The sequence below is a fragment of the Acinonyx jubatus genome, chromosome X, assembly GCF_027475565.1.
Source record: "Acinonyx jubatus isolate Ajub_Pintada_27869175 chromosome X, VMU_Ajub_asm_v1.0, whole genome shotgun sequence".
Taxonomy (NCBI): Eukaryota; Metazoa; Chordata; class Mammalia; order Carnivora; family Felidae; genus Acinonyx; species Acinonyx jubatus.
Window position 1 is genome coordinate 118066439 of NC_069389.1, and position 22027 is coordinate 118088465.

At 41.4% G+C, this 22027-nt stretch overlaps 1 protein-coding gene across 14 annotated transcripts in view; it reads left to right on the top strand.

The window, feature by feature from the left end:
* The window catches only part of FMR1 (fragile X messenger ribonucleoprotein 1), a 50748-nt gene that overhangs the window by 24114 nt on the left and 4607 nt on the right, over nt 1-22027 (top strand). The window contains exons 11-17 of one of the 14 annotated variants that reach the window (XM_027054823.2): nt 704-838; nt 1380-1442; nt 3733-3819; nt 6321-6516; nt 8047-8229; nt 8937-9019; nt 11588-13990. In XM_027054823.2, coding sequence (XP_026910624.1) covers nt 704-838; nt 1380-1442; nt 3733-3819; nt 6321-6516; nt 8047-8229; nt 8937-9019; nt 11588-11749 — 909 coding nt within the window. In that variant the 3' untranslated portion in view covers nt 11750-13990. Of the gene's footprint in view, nt 1-703; nt 839-1379; nt 1443-3732; nt 3820-6320; nt 6517-7238; nt 8230-8936; nt 9020-11587; nt 13991-22027 lie in introns of those variants that run through there. The other 13 variants (XM_027054824.2, XM_027054828.2, XM_027054826.2 and 10 more) reach the window with 13 other exon arrangements.

Below are 22027 nucleotides of genomic sequence, written 5' to 3' on the forward strand. Positions count from 1 at the left end.
TAATGTTTTATTCAACATGTAAATTTGAGGCCTCTGTAATATGCACATACTGGGAATGTAAGAATTCTGACAATTAACCATGCCAGTCATTGTCATAGTTGGACAGTGACTTGGGACTAGTTACTTGAATCCCTTGAAATCTTCTTAATCTTTAAAATGGATGGTCATAAAATATGAAAAAAAAAGAATATGAGGCACTTTTCAAATATTACTTAATGTTGCTGACAGAGACCAAGCTGGGTCACTGGTTAGGTTTTCTGGCTTTCATCCTTTGGCTTTTTGAGTTTGTGTGTATGTGTGTTTATTTTGTGTGCTTCAAATTTTTATCTGGGTGTAGCATCTCTTCCCAGTCTTTAAATGTTATAATCTTCACTTTTATCTTCATGAATATATGCTTTTTGGTAAAAGTACTTGTGTGGGTTGGGGGAGGCAAGGACATACTCTTCTGTACAACAGTACTGTTTGAAATCCCCCCAGATTGCCATAATTTTCACATATTGTCGAATCTTCTTTTGTGAAAGGTTCTTTTAGCTGATGCTAAATCTTTTGGGCGTTTTACTGCATAATACTTGCATTCTGTAATTTTTTCTGCCAAAAATGTTTATGATAATTTATATTTGTAAAACATGGTCATTGATACAAAAATGGAGCTAAATACAGTCTTTTAAATTGGTCATTTTTTCCTTTTGTGTTTTTTACCAAGGAAATTATGCCACCAAATTCCCTACCTTCCAGTAACTCAAGGGTTGGACCTACTCCCTCAGAAGAAAAAAAACATATAGATATAAAGGAAAACAGCACTCATTTTTCTCAACCTAACAGTACAAAAGTCCAGAGGGTAAGAAATAATTATCACTTTGAATTATACTCAAAGTAATTTCTTTGACCCAGATGTCACAATTGGTGTTTTAGGTGTTTTCTCTGGTTAGGCTTATAAGGCTACGCCTGTTTTTTTTTTTTTGTTTTCTGTTTTTTGTTTCTTGTTTTGTTTTTGAAATCCGATTGCCAGCTTATATGAGAGATTACAAACCAAAGTGTTACCTACTTCTCAGTTTATTCACAGTGACAAATGTGATGCTATAAACATAAAATATGGGGTTACATTTAGTGATCACATTTTTCTTTTGAGGGTGGTCTTTCATTTTTTCATGCTGTATCTCTTGAGATTTTACAGGTTGTGGTAGCTCAAAATGTACCTTCTGTTAGATGCATTAGTTACTACTTAGAGCCATATTTTAGAAACTGGTTTTCAATATTTGAACTAACCTAACTGTTTAGAAATGGGTTTAGAAGTCCTACAGTGAAAGTCCTGCGTTCAGGCTTCTGTGTATCATTTGTTATAGTTAATGACATCACTTGCATTCCTTATACTGCTTTAGGTGTTAGTGGTTTCATCAATTGTAGCAGGGGAATCCCAGAAACCTGAACTCAAGGCTTGGCAGGTAGGAAAACATTCCTTGAAAAATACATTTTAATTTTATATTTCAATGTTTATGCCCCTTGTTAAGAGAGACTACAAATGATCATCAGGGTTGGGGGATGGTGGAAGAGTGTTTGGGGGTATGTTCATCCATTGCCCTGGGGTGAGAGCTCAAATTCCTTCCTGTTGCTTGTAAGGCCTTGCTTTGACGCCCACCTGTCCACTGTCACCTCTGATCGTTCCTCCCTTTTGCCCTCCAGAGCGGCTTGGGCCATACTGAAGTAGAGTTCTCTGAACACTGTTCTGTCTCTCTATGCACTTGTTTCCTCTGCCAGAGCGCTCTTTCCCCTTCCAACTCGCCACCTTGCTTTGACCTTTTTCCTTGTGCAGCTTTCTTTTGTGTACTTGCCACAGGTCCCCTCCCTCCAGAGCCTTGCCCCCTTCTGTGTTCCAGTGTGCTCATCCCTCTCGCAGCGCATACTACATAGACATTGACTGGTGGATCTCTTTGGCCACATCATGAGTTCCTTGAGGACAGGGCTCCCTAAGTGGCCAGAGAGACCTGTTTATGGGGAAAATGTTATGACTTACCAGAGATTAAAAGCAAAAATGCCATTTTATAAAGGGACATATAACCACAAGTGGATCGGATATTCCTCTCTGCTGGGGAGCCTAGTTCTTACACCAGTCAGGGAGTCCCTTTCTCCGGGTGTCTATATTGAAGGCCACCATTGTGTCTTGCCCATCTTTGTTTTAATTTACTATTCTGGTCCACTAGTGATGTGCTCAAATTAGAGTGGCACTTGGGTACAACAGTTTGGACATGGGGAAAAGGGAAAACGTTGTAAAATTATTTGCTGCAAAGTTGATCAGACTAAATCTGTGACATAAGGTTTTAAGGTTTATTTTGGTCATACATGATCCAGAGGGAAGAGTGTAGCATTTCATTATATGACATTTTGGAAAATAATAAGATTTAACTGCTTCTGTAACGACATCAGTTGGGGAAAAAAACAGTCAAAGGTGTTTTTGAGGAAAGGAGATCTGATTCATAGTCCTGATTATTTCAGTAGTCTATGTGTTACTCAATGCAAACAAAAACCCATATGAAGCCCATGGGTCTTCTGTGGCACCTGACTCTTAGGTGATCATTGCTACTAGGAAGCGGTGCCTTGCCTACCAAATGAAGGTCATTCTACAAGCAGTATTTCCTAATTGTTCAGTTTTGTTCCCCGTCAACAGCCAGGTTCATGTGGAAGGGAAAAGAAAAAAACCTGTTCCAGCCTCACATACATTTAAGATGCTGTCTACTGAGCAGGCAAGCAAAAGCAGTCACACCTATCAAATGAATGCTCTTTTTCAAAGAGTGATACTTACTAAAGAGACAGCGTCTTGGCTTTTCATACTTAGAAACTTTGCCTAGAAAATTATATCCTCGTCAAAGCCACCATATGGTTTACTATAGTCATATGTGAATATCAGCAATCATGTATTTCTTCAGTAATAAAATGAAGTATCTTCAAACTTTGAATGTCATAATTGCCAGGTATTAGTTTGCACGACACCTATAACTTGTGACTAGAAAAAATTTTTTTCTCATTTGTACTGATGGGCTAGAAGTATAAAATTTTAATATACTCCTTTTTAAAAACATCTCTATATGAAAGTAGTACCATTGAGAAAAGATCATATTTTCCATATGATTCTACCTTTTACTATTTTTAGAGTACAGTATTAAAATGTATTGAAATGCTAAATTTTGTGCTCATCAATCTGCCTCTGCCCCTCCCCATCCCGCACAGAATAATTAGTTCCTTTTAATTTATTCTAATTCTTTTTGTTTGTGTTTTGTTTGTACTCTTGACTTGGTTAGCAAAATTGATTTAGTTTTTACTTCTGTGCCCTAGTATTTAACTTAGAATTTCTCTTTAAAGAATTTGATATAGATAAAACCTGTAGTATATTAATTATTTTATTTTATTTTATTTTAAAGTATTTGTTTTGTTTATGCATCTTCTGTCAGAGCTTGTATACTTTGGAATTACATAATTTGTGATTTTGCCAACATTTAATAGTCTTTAAAACACAATAATCTGTTGCACTCAAGAGGTTGCCATATTGATTTATCATTACAGTAGATGTGTAAAATGTACCAACTACTTTTGTTTCTAGATGTTGCTTTATATTTTCAACAAACATTTGCGTGCCTACTGTTTGTCAGGCCCTGTGCTAGGAATTTAGTCATTATTTGCATTTTTTCAGATTAATCCATTATTAATATTATAGGATCATTGTTGCCATTTATTTTTCAGGGTATGGTACCATTTGTTTTTGTGGGAACAAAGGACAGCATTGCTAATGCCACTGTTCTTCTGGATTATCACCTGAACTATTTAAAGGTGAGAACAAGAAGAATTTTAACTTGTGATCCTTTTGTGCTAACATATAAAAACTCCACAGTCTATCTTTCATCAGTGAAGGTTCATTCTAGCCTGTACATTACGATGAATGACCTGTAAAAGGTAATAGAGAAAATACTCGCTTTGTTTTGCTTATTATATTATATTCTTTCTGAAAACAAAAGTCAGTTTTCTGCCATCATAAATCTAAGGACCGGTATCCCAGTTCTCAATGAATTCCCTTATTTCCCATTATTCTTCTGTTTAACCCTTACATTCAATTTAGATACTCCTGTACATAGCCTTTTCATTCAGTTGATCCTTTCTAGCCTTTGTGACTTTTTTCCAGGCCAAATTTTGTGTCTGTAACACTTGGCTTTGTTTGTCCCTTTTATGTCATTTATCAAGGAAATCCCAGTGTTTTATGAAGTCCTATGTTTAAATGTTTACCCCTTGTATTTTTCTCTATGCTCCGTTATACAGAATGTAAACAATTTGTGTCTTGTAGATGCTCGTTGTAGTTAGTATTTGTACAGTTATGCCTCCTAGATTGCCAACTGGAAATCAGGAAGTAGGAGGCCACAAGGTATAGTGGAAAGAGCACTTTAATTGGCAGTGTAGTGATTTGCTTCTAGTCTGGCTTCTGCCATGAACTAGCTTATGTGACTTTAGGCAAGTCACTTCTCCCTATACCTGATGGTTTTTAAAATTTCTTTTGGCCTGAATGTTCTATAGTTCAATGAAATGGAGTCTTACCCATGTCACTGTTCTAATTTCTTCTTTATATCCATATACATCAAAATTACAAGTGACTGGTACTAAATAGTATTTTACAAATAATCTAACATCCTATTTTATTTATGATGCTATCCTAACATTTTTGCTGATTTCTTGAAAGAAAGAAACAGTTTTGACTTGGATGCAAATAAGGAAGGAAAAAGTGCAATAGCTAGGCATTGCATTCCTCCTTCTGGTGGTCAGTTACTAATTGAAAATGGGAAGGTTTCATCCAGCAAGGTTTGCATGGGTAGGGTACCCCGTTGGTTTGCTTCTTTGTTTTTGTTTTAAAGTGTGTTTTATTTGTAATCTGTTGTATGTGTTTCTTCATATTCTTAGCTTACAGAATTCCAATGACCTGGAGAGTTAGGGTTGCATTGTAACCAATCCCTTGTTCTTTTGACTAATGTTCTTTTTTAGATCTTTTCACTTACTCTTCACAATTGAATATCTTTGGTTATCAGCAGCTGTCCTGTTGCCATTCTTTCCATCACCAGATCTTCCCTTGATTGGGCCTGGCATCTCTCACCAAAAGGTGACTGCTTTGCCCCAGTGGGATAACCTGGACCACCATTCTGTTTTGCAAGATACACCCACCCATTCCATGAGCTATAACTATACTCTTGGAGTAAGCCACTCACGCAGTCTCTCCTTTGCTCAGGTCCCTCGTAAAACAGAAATTCTGGTTCAGAGCACAGATCAAACTATCTGCCCTTTCCTTTCCAGAAGCTTCCACAAGCAAGATTAAGAACTTAGCTTAACACAGGGGCTTATCCAGTGACTGTCCACATAGACAGTCCGTGTGATGGCCTGTGCTTTACTCAGACACCCGGTACCACTAGAGTTATGGATCCAGTTCCCTAAAGCCAGTAAAGGAGATGTGTATGGGTAGATTGAAGGACAAGGGTTAGAATTGGGACTTTATCTGGATATGACAGAACCCAGCATATCCGAAGCACTGTGTGTAATGGTCTGTCAGTGGACCCCGGGTGTATATTTTGATCAACATCAATACTGTTCATTGTACTCGTTCTAGCAGAGCTGCAGTCTTTAAGAGGTTTCAAGGCATGATGTTAAGACCTAACTTGTTTGGTCAGCTCTTAAATAGCCGTCCCCCCGCCCACCATATAAGGCATGTGAGCATTTTTCAGTTCATTGGAAATAACTTTTCCTTAATTGTACAATTGCATCCAAAAGATGTACCATAGGATATTTTCTTTGAAAGCAGACGATAGCTCAAACTCAGTGCTTCATAAATTAAGATATTAACTGGCAAATATATTTCAATTAAGATTATTTACAGTGTGTGATTTTTAAGGTTAGCTGGGTAAGCCTTAACTGTCATTTGCCTGTATTTTAGAGTTGCTTTATTCGATATCCTGTCATCAAGAAGTCCCCAAACTAGCGTATCTGTGCCTTAAGAGATTCTATTGGATTATAGCGCCAAATCAAACAACGTCAAATTCTATTCAGTAGAATTTTAATGCTGAGTATTTTTGTTGTATCTCTAATCATGGTCATCAATAATCTGTTATCTATAGTAATTTTTCTTTGTAAGGAGACCATTCAATTTCCTGATAATTCTGTGTAACAGTGTTTACTATAAATTTAGAGCTGAAATTGAAATATTTCCAGTATATTTTTTTTATCTGATGAAAAGGAGAAAGGTATTATTAAGTAAAATGTCAAATTATTTTTACTGTTATCTTGTATATTTTAAATAGGAAGTAGACCAGTTGCGTTTGGAGAGATTACAAATTGATGAGCAGTTGCGACAGATTGGAGCTAGTTCTAGACCACCACCAAATCGTACAGATAAGGAAAAAGGCTATGTGACTGATGATGGTCAAGGAATGGGTCGAGGTAGTAGACCTTACAGAAATAGGGGGCACGGCAGACGCGGTCCTGGATATACTTCAGGTACAAACTAAGCATTTTACTCAGTAACTTTATCTGTTCCTAGACTTAATAGCTGCTAATCTCTAATATTCATTAGAACCCCATTATAACGGTTTCTCACTACATGGTTTCCAATTCACAGTGGGTCAAATTGTGTTGCAAGAGACCTAGACTTAAAAACTGATGATACCACACACAGTTTACAGGGCAGGTGTGAGTTCTGTCCACGTTCTGACCGGGGATAAATCTGCTTTAAGCCCTTGTGTGTTGATGACTTTCTTAAGGCCTTTCCTGATTTTATTACTGTATAGCCAAAATTTTTTTCATTTGTGTACTGTGGCTCATTTTTTGTCAGGCATGTGCTGGTCATACTTGCTGGATGGACTGTGTAAATCAGGGCTCTGCATCCTATGGCTCATAAGGTGATTTTGAGTGTCATGGCCAAAGTCAGCCCTAGGCACAGTCAAGAAGCAGGCAAAGTTTCTCTTTGCCTTCCCAGCTCTTCTGTCAGTGCTTCTTTCTTCTCTCCCAGTACCTTTCACTGAACAACACTGTCCCCACCTGCCAGTGCCTACTGTCTTTCTTGCTCAACTGTGTATCTACTATGTAACTTGCTAATAATGGTATAAGGTATAATCCATCTCACAAATATTTGCATTTCAAAAAGGAACTCTTTAAGATGGAAAAGCCTTCAAGATCCACAGGAAAGAAGCTATAATGGTGAAGCTATAATTGGTCATTAGCTCCAACAGAGGAAGAGAGAGAGGTAGTAGAGTTGATATTCTGGAGTGGGGGAGAGAGACACCTACTCCTAAGGCCAACCTTGAACCTAACCCCTAACCCCTCTCCCAACAGTGTGTTCTTTTTGCTGTTGGAGTCCCACCTCACCGTGGAGCTCTTTTCCCCCACTCCCATCCCCTATATCATTAACCCACCCCTCATGCATAATGAGTTTATCTTAATAATGCCTTTATTAATGATAAATTATTCCAGTGGGAGTGGGAGGGAAGGTTGTGGACCAGGTGAGCACATCCCCCTTGAGCTAAGTTCAATCCCTGATTCCACAAAAGACCCTTCCCTGAGACAGTTGCCATGGTGGTCTTTGCCACCCTCTCAGAGGTGAGCAAAATGTATGCATTCCCCTCTGTCCCTGGGCCAAACCTTGTTAAAAGGAACTCTCTTTATAGAGGTTTTGTTTATCATTTAACTGTTGTAGACAACTTTTCCTCCAGAGAGCGCAGATGTTTAAAGGAGCACAGCTGTTTAATGATGTGGCATACTCAGGTTTGAACTTAGATGGTTAATAAAATACCTTTTATTCTTCTTAACGAGAACCAAAAATGTTTAAAACCAAAATTATGTCAAACATTGTGAAACCCTTCATTTTGAATTTAAGATAATTTGTTTTACAAAATGGAAGGTGATAATACTCTTTGGGCTTATAAATTTGGGAAGAGTATTGGATTACCCCTGAAACGTCTCTGGAAGCTTCTGTTAACCTAACTTTTTTTTTAAGTCGGACAACGGTATATAACTTTTAACTCTCGATAGGAACTAATTCTGAAGCATCAAATGCTTCTGAAACAGAATCTGACCACAGAGATGAACTCAGTGATTGGTCATTAGCTCCAACAGAGGAAGAGAGGGAGAACTTTCTGCGCAGAGGAGACGGTCGACGGCGTGGTGGTGGAGGAAGAGGACAGGGAGGAAGAGGACGCGGAGGTGGCTTCAAAGGTACAGAGGTTTCCATTTCCTGTCTTGTAATTTTTTTTCATTTATTTATTTTGAGAGGGAGACGCGGCCAGGGTGGGGCAGAGAGAAAGAGGGAGAAAGGATCCCAAGCAGGCTCCACGCTGTCAGCATAGAGCCTGATGCGGAGCTCAACCCACGAACTACAAGATCATGACCTGAGCTGAAACCAAGTCAGACGCTCAACTGATGGAGCCACCCAGACTCCTCAGTTTTCATTTCTTAATAAATAAAGGTGAATTGTCACAACTGTCTGAAGTTCTGTGAGAAATCTTGCTGATTCAAGGACATGTTACTGAAACCCCATTTCTCCTGTTTTGTACTGGTCACCTGACGAAAGGCTCAGCAGTGATCGACAGAACATTAGACAGCCTTCCTATGGCTTGTGTGGAATAAATATATGAACAAACACTGGTAACTAGTTCAGCTTCTTTGGGGATTCTACACATAACATCTGATCGTTAGCACAGGTTGACCAATAACACAGTGGATGCAGAATTGTAATGCCTTTGAAATATCGTCTCCTGGGTAGCATGCTAGATTTCTAAGCATTGTGTGGCTGGAATCACTAGGTTGTTGATTATATATTTTCGATTCCGGGGTCTGAATAAGTTGAGAACATAGGGATAAAGAACTTCCAATAAGCATGCCAAAGTCAGTAACTGTTGATCCTTTTGAAAATGACCCTATAGGAAACGACGATCACTCCCGAACCGATAATCGCCCGCGTAATCCAAGAGAGGCTAAAGGAAGAACAGGAGATGGATCCCTCCAGGTAAAGCTGTGCGTCTCTTTACCTCTAAATTATTTGAATTGCTGCGGTTTGACATGTAGAAGTTGGTTTTGCTTGATTTTTAAATATGTTCAAAAGTTGCAATACTGGTATACGTGAAGTATTTTCCTTTCAACATCACAACTGTGGGCAATCTTAGATCTTTGTGACAAGTGTTCAGAGAAGATTTCTCTAGAGAATATGCAGTCTTAAGCATTTGTGAAGACTTTGAGAGCTCATTAGGACCACATTACCACATTGGTGGTTCCTCCCAATTCCCCTGAGCAAAGGAACATCCTGGAATGTAATGAGAGAGAAACCTGAGCAAGCCCTGTGGATCCCTCCTCCCCTGAGGTGCAGGGCTAGGGGGTCCTCTCTAGAAAGTGAGGAATAATAATCGTGACAGACAGGGCTGATCATGTTCAGCTAGTACATGCTGAATCTGTCAGCTGCTTGTTCATAGCCAGCCTCTATCCTGAGAATCCCACCTCAGTGGGTCATCACCTACACTGAACCCATTGTTAAATTTTTAAAATTACCCGAGCTTGTCTGGCACCGTTCCTGAGTGCTTTGTGTGCATGTTATCTCCTTTAATCTTACAGCAGCCCCCTGAGGTAGTTTCATTTGTCTATTCTATAGGCGAGTAAACTTGAAGCTTAGAAAGATTCAGTCCTTTGCCAAGAGGTCCCATAGTTAGCGTACAGTGGAGTGATACTTGAACCCTGGTGTCTGATTTCCAGAACCCATATTCTCCTCTACTTCTTTAACTCCTAATTCATCTTTTTTTTTTTTTAAGTTTGTTTATTTATTTTGAGAGAGACTGAGACAGCACCCAGCAGGGTAAGGGCAGAGAGAGAGGGAGAGAGAAAACCCCAAGCAGGCTCTGCACTGTCAGCACAGAACCTGACGTCAGGCACGAACTCAACGAACCGTGGGATCATGACCTGAGCCGAAACTGAGAGTCGGATGCTCAACTGACTGAGCCACTCAGTTGCCCACTTTAACTCTTAATTCTTAATCCAAGTAGTTACGGTTCCTTATTAACTACGGATTGGTTTGGGACCAACACCCAAAATTAGTGAGATGCTTTTTAACAGCAGAAACTTCATGACAGAATAAGACCTAAGTAGGTGTTAACTATTGGCAAGTACTTAAGGAGCAGCGTAGAAAAGACCTTAGGCCTAGATAAAGAGGTTGCTGGAATAGTGTACATACATGGGCTTTACAAAGATGTAAGGCATTTATGTGCCAGTCTTGTCATTACCCACTTAAAGTGACATGTTGGATGAAGTTGGCAATGTGATCATACTAGTTAAAAAGGGTGCATATTCATAATTATACTTCAGAGTAAAACAGAGCATCAAATAAAAAGGTTGCATTTTTGTGTAGGGGAATAGATCCAAATCAAAGTAAACCCTTGACAACCAAACACTTCAAAATATACACTGAGGGACGCCTGGGTGGCTCAGTCGGTTAAGCGTCTGACTTCGGCTCGGGTCATGATCTCACGGTTTGTGGGTTCGAGCCCGGAGTTGGGCTCTCTGCTGTCAGCACAGAGCCTGCTTGGGATGCTCTGTCTTCCTCTCTCTGCCCCTCCACCAATGCTCGAGTGTGCGCGTGTGCTCGCTCGCTCACGTGCACGCGCTCTCTCTTTCTCTCTCATAAATAAACATTAAAAAAATACACACCGTAACCAACAGTGAAATGCACTTTGAAATTACGGCAAGCCATTCTGACATATGTAGCATTTGCACTTGAAACAGATCGATATTTCTAGTATTTTAAGCCCATTGGTCAATATTATCTTCTTTTTATACAGCATCTGGAATTCTGTTAGCAGTGTTTTAAGTGTTCCGTGTTGCTACTTAAACTGTTATATAAATCTTATTACCTTCCTCTTTACACGCATGTTGGGAGTCCAGTCCTTCCACGCGTTAGTGTTATCAGATTTCCCTGTACCGTTACTATTCTTCAGACAGAGTTCAAATTGTACGATCATCTGCCCTGCCTTACTGAACAAGCTATAAGAAACCAACACAGATTTTTCTACTGTAAGACAGTGGGAGCCTCAGTAGAGAAAGTTGATCAGACCCATGGTAGATAATTAAGGTGTAAACCAAGGCTAGTTACCACCTTTGTCGAGTTCTGTCCTTGGTAAAGGTGAAATAGGAAGGCATCAATTTGTGTCCCTCTTGGGTTCCACAAACCCATTCTTTTGAACTCTGGTATTATAAGTATGTATTATCGTAATTGGTAATAGTAATTCATTTTAATTATTTCTTTCTCACTGTTTTCTTCTGCTTAGAAGAAGACACGGTAGGATTGTGAGTTTTTGTCTAACTTTGGACGCAGTGAGATGACGAGTGTGTTCCAGTTAAAGAAGAAGAGTGTTTTAAAATCATAAACTAAATAAAGCTCCTACCTGACCTTAATTTCTTGCACTTCTATTCTCACCCACATTTCCCCTTTTAACACATGGAACTTACACTTCAGGCTTAAATTTCTTGTCAGGCCAATTACAGATTACAATAGGATATGGTTTGTGTATATAACAACTATAACTTGTTTTAGATCAGAGTTGACTGCAATAATGAAAGGAGTGTCCACACTAAAACATTACAGAATACCTCCAGTGAAGGTAATCGGCTGCGCACGGGTAAAGACCGTAACCAGAAGAAGGAAAAGCCAGACAACGTGGATGGTCAGCAACCGCTTGTGAATGGAGTACCCTAAACTGCATCATTCTGAAGTTACATTTCCTATACCATTTCCATAACTCTTATTCCATATTAGAAAACTTTGTTAGGCCAAAGACAAATAGTAGGCAAGATGGCACAGGGCATGAAATGAACACAAATTCTGTTAAGAATCTTATTATTTTTTTTTTTTGGTATTGGCCATAAGTAACAATTTCCAGATTTGCACAAAAAGATACCTTGAAATTTTGAAACGTTGCTTTTAAGTATACTTCAGCACTTCAGGTCAGGATTTTAGTTTGGTTTATTTTTTAAAGTATTGAGCAGTGATTTTTTTTGTTAATTTGGACCATTTTCCTGCATTGGGTGAGAACTCGCCAGTACATTTCAGTTTTTCAGAATAAATAGCTTTTTTGGTAATCACTTCCGTTTTCAATCTCCTATAGAAGTCCATGAAATACTATGTCATTTCATGTCCTGTGTCAGTTTATGTTTGGTCCACTTTTCCAGTATTTTAGTGGACCCTGAGATGTGTGTGTGATGTGACGTTTGTCATTTTCATTAGCAAAAAAAAAAAAAAAAAAAAAAAAAGTTGTATGATCTGTGCCTTTTTTATATCTTGGCAGGTAGGAATATTATATTTGGATGCAGAGTTCAGGGAAGATAAGTTGGAAACACTAAATGTTAAAGATGTAGCAAACCCTGTCAAACATTAGTACTTTATAGAAGAATGCATGCTTTCCATATTTTTTTCCTTACAGAAACATCAGGTTAGGCAGTATAAAGAATAGAACTTGTTTCTGTTTTTGTTTTGTTGCACTGAAGTTTGACAAATAGTGTTATTGAGAGGGATGTGTAATTTTTCTGTATAGACAGGAGAAGAAATAACTATCTTTTCATTTGAGAGGCTAAAATGTTTTCAGCTAGGAACAAATCTTCCTGGTCGAAAGGTAGTAGGATATGCCTGCTCTTTGGCCTGATGACCAATTTTACCTTAGCCTTTTTTATTTTGTCCTCCCCAAGTTTTGTGAAGTTTTTCATATTTTAATTTCAAGCTTATTTGGGGGAGATAGGAAGGTCATTTTCATGTGTGCATAATAATCCTGTGAAGTACAGGTACTTTGTCTAAGAAACATTGGAAGCAGGTTAAATGTTTGTAAACTTTGAGATATTAGGTCTAATGTATAAGAGGATTTGGAAAGCTGACTAGAATTGGTTAACAAATACTTTTCTTTAGTTTTTTTTTTCTTTTGTTTTTTGATGTGTTGGGTTTTGGTTGTTTTTGAGTCATTTTTATGAATGAAATTTACTGAGGAAAAATACGTGAAGGACCTTCACTCTTAAGATGTTATATTTTTCTTAAAAAATAACTCCAAGTAGGGGTACCACTGAATCTGTACAGAGCCGTGCAAACCGAAGTTCTGCCTCTGATGTCTTTTGTGAGTTTGTTTCTTTGAATTTTCATTTTACAGTTACTTTTCCTTGCATACAAATAAGCATATAAAATGGCAACAAACTGCACATGAGTTCAAGAATATTAAAAAGTCTTTTAAAAGTATTGCCAAACATTAATGTTGATTTTTAGTTATTTATTCTGGGAATGTATAGTATTTGAAAACAGAAATTGGTACCTTGCACACATCATCTGTAAGCTGTTTGGTTTAAAATACTGTAGATAATTAACCAAGGTAGAATGACCTTGTAATGTAACTGCTCTTGGGCAATATTCTCTGTACATATTAGCGACAACAGATTGGATTTTATGTTGACATTTGTTTGGTTATAGTGCAATATATTTTGTATGCAAGCAGTTTCAATAAAGTTTGATCTTCCTCTGCTAAATTGATGTTGATGCAATCCTTACAAATGATTGCTTTTAAAATTTTAAGATAGGAAAAGAAATCTATAGAAAGTGTTGTTACAAAATGTAACTGTTACCACTGGAAGTTTCACATGTCATAGGAAGTTAGCTGTTCTCTACCAACATTCAAGAACTTGATCTTGTTCAATAAGGTGGAAAAAAAATCAAAATGGTACAAAAGCACATTGTGCCATTACAATATGCACTAAGTCTCTTTTTTTACAAAGGCTGAATTCAGCAAGGCGCTAACTTGCTTAAATGTGAATTAACTAACTTCTATAACTGTAATTTGATTCACATGTTTTCAAATGGAGTTGGAGTTGATTCGTATTACAATATTTGTGTGCTAAACGTGTATGTTTTTCAGTTCTAAGTCCTGATGTTTTTAAAATCTTATTAAAGTTTCAAAAATCTGAAGATTGTTTATCTAGATGTAAATTTTTATTAAAAAGTTGCACTTATGAAAAAGCAAAAAATTAGTCTGACAGATGTTTGCTCCTGGTCTTAAATTTCTAAATATAACAAAACTTAGCACTGTCGGGGCGGGGGGAGTTATTTATCATGCAAAGCATATATGCCTTGCAAATAATGTTTTATGTGCCCTTAAAAGGCAGAAGCATGGCTATTGGAAAATGGTTCTCCATATTCCCAGTTAAAGATTTCAACACATTAATTACATAGGGTACCACCAAACCATGTTAAACACATACTCCTGTCTGTGCACGCATAAATATATCCTTCCATTTGGGAAATACTAAATGTGTCTTTGTCGTTTCAGAAAGAGAGCAAAACTTTGGATGTCAGTATCTCCATAATAAATGACAGGTTTGTAGGTAGAATGTGCCTGAATTGGCTATTATGGTCACTTCAAAAAACTGGCACAGCCTAGAAAATAGGGTAGAAATGGAGAGGTGATAGAGTCAAATCCAAAAATGATTTAATAATGCAGGACAGTGCCTACAGTGATGTCCTGCCTCTCCCCCTCACCCCCCGCTCCCCTCTGAAAAATCTTGGTTTTCTGCCTCTCTGGTTCTCTGCTACCTGTGCTGCCGAGTTCTGGGCTCTTCCGGGGCCAGAAGAGCTGAACACAGTACATTAGATGTGGTGTAGGCATAAACAATCCATGAGTGATTTCGTTGGGATTTTCTGGTTTCACCGTGGTTTTCAGTGCTACCTTATGAATAGCCTGTTTATGGCATCAGCCTTGAGACTCAACTTGGCTCACTCAGGCATTTCTCTCATCTGGTCATGATCTTAGAGCCCCTGGTGGGTAGCAGTACAGTGCCCTTTAGAGTCAGTATATTGACTTGATCCCTGTTGAGTCCATTTGTCCCTCATGCCTCCGGTAACCAGTTATTTTGAAATCGCCATTAGCAGATGCTAGTCTTAATTGCTCAGAAGGCTTAACAGGTACCAGTATTTAAATCTTGAACATCTTTTCCACTGTATGTTTGTTTTGGACTGTTTAAAAATTTTATTTGGGGCTATTTAGAAATTTTCTCTGCCATTTCTTTCTGAGAACTTGCCATGAAGAAATGGGGAAATCCTGTTTTTTTATGCTAAGGAATTTTGTTCATGGGAGAGGCATTAAAACTTTGCAAGTTGCACCTGCTAAATGATTAAAGCGTAAGCTTCAAAATTTAGTGCTTGAAGGTTTTCCCACCAATTTGTGTATACCATACACTGGATTGCAGGGATAGGTTGAAAATTGGGAGGAAGACTGAGTGTCAACAGAATATGATTACACAGAATCCTGGGAATTGGGGCGTGTGATGATCATTCAGTGTAGTTTGGAACTTGGATGGCTTATGTGGAGAGGAAAAAAATTCCAGTGTTACTTCTTCAGGTATAAAGTCCCTTTGGTAAATACTCAGGGCGTCTTTGTCAGATTTCCCTGGAAATCAAAACCTGTAAGATACTGCATCAAAGAACAGAGTATGTGTACATGATAGAAATGGACATAGGCAGTTATTCTGTGGAAAAGGGAATTGCTGGATAGATTCCACATTTAAGCAGGTCATAGACTAACTCTGTGATAACTGAGTAAGCCATTTCATCTTCATGTTTTCAGTTTTTCCGTGGGTTAAATAAATGGTTGCTAAGGTATCCCAGCAGCAAAGTTGTACATGCATTAATAAGTATTCGTGTTTTATATGGAGAAAGCTACAGAGAGTCAGTGGTAATGAACCACCCACCAGATTTCATCTGGTTCTCATTAAATAGTTCCTGAGTAATTACTATATAGCAGGCATTTCACAGGCTTCTTGGGGATACAGGAATAATTTCTCGGACCTTCAAGAAGCTCACTGTCAAGTGGGAGAGCTTGAATGAATGGGCAGTTTCAGCATATGGTACATTAAGTGCTAAAATGCACAGCCCGAGGTGGGAGCACATAGGGGGACCTGCCCAAATTGGGGTGGTGTGGAGCCTTAGTAAAGAGCTTCTCAGGTGAAGTGAAATCTTTTTATTTTTATTTTTATTTTTTTTAATTTACATCCAAGTTAGCATATAGTGCAACAATGATTTCAGGAGCAGATTCCTTAATGCCCCTTACCCATTTAGCCCATCCCCCCTCCCACAACCCCTCCAGTATATATACTACATCTTCTTTCTCCATTCATCCATCCATGGACATTTGGGCTCTTTCCATACTTCGGCTATTGTTGATAGTGCTGCATAAACATGGGGGTGCATGTGTCCCTTCGAAACGGCACACCTGTATCCCTTGGATAAATACCTAGTAGTGTAATTGCTGGGTCATAGGGTAGTTCTGTTTTTATTTTCTGAGGAACCTCCATACTGTTTTCCAGAGTGGCTGCACCAGCTTGCATTCCCAGCAACAATGCAAAAGAGATCCTCTTTCTCCGCATCCTCGCCACATCTGTCGTTGCCTGAGTTGTTCACGTTAGCCATTCTGACAGGGGTGAGGTGGTATCTCATTGTGGTTTTGATTTGTATTTCCCTGATGATGAGTGATGTGGAGCATTTTGAAGTGAAATCTTCCTTAAAACAGATTGGAGGAGGAGTTAGCCAGATATAAGGGTGCTGTGGGCATTAATCTAGGCATGAGAAAGTCTGTGTTCGGAAAGCTTCCAAGAGTTCTGTGTGGCTAGGACACAGAATTTGAGGGAGAGAGAGGTGAGACGAGGTATTGTCAGGGACGCTTGTGATGCCACGTTAGAGGTTGGACTTTAGGGAGCCTTGGAAGAGTCTTAAATGTTCAGATTTCCACTTGAAGTGTGGGACAGACAGGATTGCCCCATGACTCCGGAAGCCCCTGCCAAGTTACCTTGTAACCGGCTAGTGGGAGGGACTGGGCCCAAATAACTTCCAGGAGGCTCCTCTGCCCCACAGCCCAAATCCAGCTTCCCACAAGGTCACGGGCGCTAGTGGTGTGTGTTCCCAGACACCTCCCCTGACAGCTGGCAGTTTTAAGCCCCGATTTGATCCTCTGCGGACAAAGCCATTATCAGGCTTGCCCTGTGAAAAGGTAGACTCCCAGAGAAGAAATAACCTTCCCCCGGAGTACAGCCCCAAGGTGCAGCCAGCAATGCCGTGACCTTTACATGTCACTGCAACAGAAAATGGGCATCCGTGTGCCTCTTCTGGCTGGTAATTTTCCCTTCGTAAAACTTCTTCCTTCTGCGTGGTGTTGTGCCGTGTGCCTTCACCCGCTGTTTCACAGATGGTGCCCGGCATGAGGCAAACACCACTTACTCCAGCTCTGGCTTTTTGGAAACTGCAAAAGGGATCATCTCAGCCATACCTGGATAGAGACAACCTTCCCAGGGCTAGCAGTGGGAAGCCTGGCTGAGCAAAAAGCACTGGTGAATGTGGTATTGCCGTGCTCACTTACGGCCGTTCCGTGTGCCTCACGGGCCCTGGAAAGTCCTCCGTGCAAGGCGGGTTGAAACCATTTGGTCCCTCTGCACCCCCAAGGCCGCCAGCCCCGTGAGCCGGAAGAAGAAAGAAATCGGGGGGAAAGAGCCCTTGGCTCCATATGCCATTAGAATAGTTGGTGAGGCATCTGACTCTGGTTTGCACTCAGGTCGTGATCTCGCGGATCGTGGGTTTCAGCCCCATGTCCCGCTCCGTGCTGACAGTGCAGAACCTGCTTCGGGTTCTCTGTCTGCCCCTCCCCTGTGCATTCTCGTTTCTCTCTCTTCCTCTTATACTATTTTAACAAAAAGAATAGCAGATGCAATCTGACCTCCTAGATGTGACACCTGTCACTGTGCAGTGTACCACCCAGGGGCTTGTGGGGGGTGGGCCTGAGGTACACTGACAGGCAAATGGACTTGTGCCAACAGTCATCCCTTGAGGCTTGTGCCGCTTACATGGTGAAGAAGCTGCACCCATGCGGTAAGTGACACTGAGTGGCCAGCATTTGGGGTTTACCGCAGGATTCCCTTTTGCCGAGTGAATTGGCTGGTCTGACCGATGGGGAGAGAGCAAGCGTGCCTGCCCTGTGCTTGAATCGGATGCTCATAGAAATCAGTTTCACACAGCCACAAGGAGGAGACATTCCTGAGGCGCTAAATGCAAAGTGAGACCCCTGCTGAGGTCACAGGGCTTTGAGGCGCTTTGCTACCCTAGCATGGTTATATGAAAACCCTGGGCACCAGGGGTAACTGGTGACCAAATGACTTTAATTCAGGGAGTGCTGGAAAAGCTGGTGGCGTCTTACCCCAGGAAGACCTCCCTAATTTTACTCCTGCCAGGGATAGTCCTCTGGGGTCTGAAGTAGGCCCCATCCAAAGCGGGGGAGATGAGATAAGGGGCCCTGCAGGGGCCCCGGGTCTCAGCACACGTGGAAAGGCAGGAGAAGAGCACTCTCTTCGGAGGCTCCCTCAGGCCGCTGGTGATGGCTCTGGGTCTGGATCAAAGGGGTCCCTAGATAAGGACATAGACGACAAAAGCAGGGGCTAGTGGGCTCATAAGTAACCCACATCACTCTGAGGAGGTTGCAGAGAGAACCTGGGAGGCGTGCAGCAAGCAGTAACTGATCTGAGATCGGGCATTAAAGAGGACCCTATGGAGTAGAGAGCTGATGCAAGGAGCTCCTGGGTGGGGGGATTCCTCCTGGAGATGCAGGCCATTCGTTTTCCCCACTGGCTGGCTAGCAAATCTGCAAAGCCTCTCATGCGTGTCCTTGGAGAAGCCTCCAGAGGACGACGCTAAGTGGTGAGTCCCATCTTCATGCTGCTGAAAGAGACTTTCAAAGACTCCCCATCTCCCACAGGCCTCCGTGCCACCCCAGAAACTGATTTCCTAGTCCAACTGCTCGAGGACCCTTCAATTCAGATTTGAGTTCATTCAAAAGCAAACTTGGTCCCGGGCCTGGTCCTCTGCCCTCTTCAAGGGGATTGTTGAATTTCTGTCCTGGTCCAGGTGGCGCAGAGCAGAGGTATGGGGAGCATTCAGCAGACAGGGACCTACCAGACACTGGAGGCCGAGGATAATTGTTTTGGGACCGGATAAGGGCACGGTAAATGAATTTCCCCGGCAGGATTTAAGATGGGTTGCACTTACAGCCAAGAGACTCAGCACAATCCCTGCAGATGCCACCGGTCCCTTTGTCGCCCTGCATAATAGGTATGGGTATGCTGGTGCGCCGACCCGCGGAGTGGGTGTGAGTACTGCCATCTTTCCGCGTGAAGGCAGGGCCTCTCGTATCCCAAAGCCTGCCAGGATCGTGCAGTTGAAAGAGTATCACATATCACTAGGTGAGAAAGAAAACACGAGGTTTCTCCATTGCCAGGAGGGAGCAGGAGGCCACACTGTCTTCCAATTCCCAGCCCTCTCTAGCCAGTGAGGAAATCCAGTGTCGGTGGCCGCTGATTGCAGATCGTTGTGGTCTTAATAGCGGCCACCGTGGCACTCAAAGCATCTGATATGCCAACGGGTGGCTGAACTGAGTGTGCCCATTGCTGACAATCGGTGTGTGGCCTTAGAGCTGCACTGTCCAGGTCTCTGGCCACTAGCCACATGTGGCAGCTTCGTTGAGTGCTTGAAACATTGCTGCTCTGAATTGAGAGGTTCTGTTCAGTGTAAAATATACAATGGATTTTGAAGACTTAGTCTGAAAATTATCTTACTAATTTTTTATATTTAAATCCTGAATTGTTAATATTTTGGATCTATTGGGCTAACTAAACTATCTCCCTAACATTAGTTATACCTGTCTCTTTTTATTTTTATTTTTATTTTTTTGAGTTTATTGATTTATTTTGAGAGAGAGAGCAAATGGCGTAGGGGTAGAGAGAGGAGAGAGAATCCCAAGCAGGCTCCGCACTGGCAGCACAGAGCCCGACTCTGGGCTCCCAACTCACCAACTGTGAGATTATGACCTGAGCCGAAATCAAGAGTCCAGTGCTTAACCAACTGAGCCACCCAGGCACCCTTCTTTTTATTTTTAAAAATAGGACTACTAGAGGGGCGCCTGGGTGGCTCGGTTGGGTGTCCAACTTGTGATTTCAGTTCAGGTCATGATCTCACAGTTCATGGATTGGAGCCCCACATCAGACTCTCCCCTGGCAGTGCAAAGCCTGCTTGGGATTCTCCGTCTCCCTCTCTCTCTGCCCCTCCCCCACTTGTGTGCACATGCTCTCTCTCTCTCTCTCTCTCAAAATAAATATATAAACATTTCAAAAATAAATAAATAAAAATTAAAATAGGACTACTAGAAAACTTTAAATTACATATGTGGCTCATTATTTTTGGACGGGATGCCTCAGACATTGCGAATATCCTCTTCTCCAGATCTCTCTAGGAAGAAGGGAAGTTATTTTGCTTTTACCTGGCAGAGCATGAAGTTTACCTTTACTGTCCTGCCTCAGGTATTTTGAACTTCCCCAGTAATACTTAAAAATTGCAATATATCAGTAATGAGTTGGGCAGGTCCGTTCCATTATATTGATGAGTTTTTTACGGTGGCCCTCACAGCTCTCTATGCATGCTCTCTAAGCACAGCTGTTCACAGGTGGCAAGGCCTTAAGTGAGGACGGAGACCGGGACCAGGCCACTTGAGTGAGCAGCTTGGGGGCTTGAGCGGCTTTCCAAAGAGCTATTCCACAGCCTAATAAGGAACAACTGTTGGCCTTGCAAACACTAGCAACGCAAAAGGAGCCCTTATCACCTGTTTGGCCCCTTTGGGTATTAGAAACAGCACATCCTGCACCCAGGAATGTTATTTCAGAACCTGTACTAAGCCATCATACTGGGAGCCAAATTACATTGGAGACCCCTTGCAGTAAAGCCACAGAAGCAATACAGGCAGCACTAAAACAGTACCTGCCCCTACCCCACCCCCAACTCATTCTGATTCCATAGAGTTTTAAGTATCTGTGGCCTGTCTTACATCTGATGCCCCTGGCAGTAAGACTCTGCCAATATATATAGATGGGTCATCTCTCCACTACTGAATGGTCTGTGCCTTTTGAATGACAGTTATTGGGTCTGGTGGAGACAAATTGTCTCACTGAAGAAAAAAAGTGTGCTTCTAAGCTCCAACATTCCCATCCTGTGATGGGCTGTCACTACACCAAATTCCATCAGATTAGGGGCATCAGCGAAGGTCCAGTGGGGAAAATACAAATCACAGCAGTGCTTTTAACAGAAAATTTAATATAGAGCATGGTTAAGCAGACATTAAAGGACTGAAAATTCAAAACAGTACCATTAAGGTGACACAGAGGCGGGGTCTGTAGGCCTGGGGGAAGGAGATGAGGCTCAAAGGAAAGGCCCACAGAATTGAAACCCAGACCTCTAGGAATGGGTGCTGTTGGTTGGTTCTGGTACCTTGGTAACTCACCGGAAGACCCCCATGGGGCTGGGACCTAGAGCACTGAGGAGGGAGTGCCAGCCAACTGGTTGACGCTGGTGTCTCTGAGGAGACGTGATGATACCGGTTCTGAGAGAGGAGGGAAATCTGGAAACGGAATTCAGCTGCTGCTAGTGGAGCAAGCCGTTCCTGCCAGAGGGAAGACCCATGAACCGTGGGCTTCCAGTCTCCCTCTAGAGCCTCTTATCGGCCGACCCTAATAGGCAGTACTGGCAACAGAGAAATGTGGTGTGCAGGGCCCCGGCCCCGGCCCCAGCCCCAGGCTCACGGAGCAGAGCAGAGCAGAGGACGGAAGGATAGTTTGGAACTGAAAGACAGTAGCTCAATGATCGCTAAAGTACAACAAGCTGAAAAAATGTGAAATGGAAATGATACATCTGATTGGGGGCTAAACCAACTCAAGAATAGGTGGCCACCCACTCGATAGGTACTGACATGCCCCCATTATCTGCTTTGCCCGAGTTACTGGCTTCATAGAGGCCTCCGTTTTGAGACTTGGTACCATCCAAGGAGACGTGTTTCACTGATGGCTGAACAAGTTCAGGAAAATACTAAGCCATCGGTTATAGTGACGGTAAGTGTGGACCACCCATGGCATTAGTTGCTCTGCA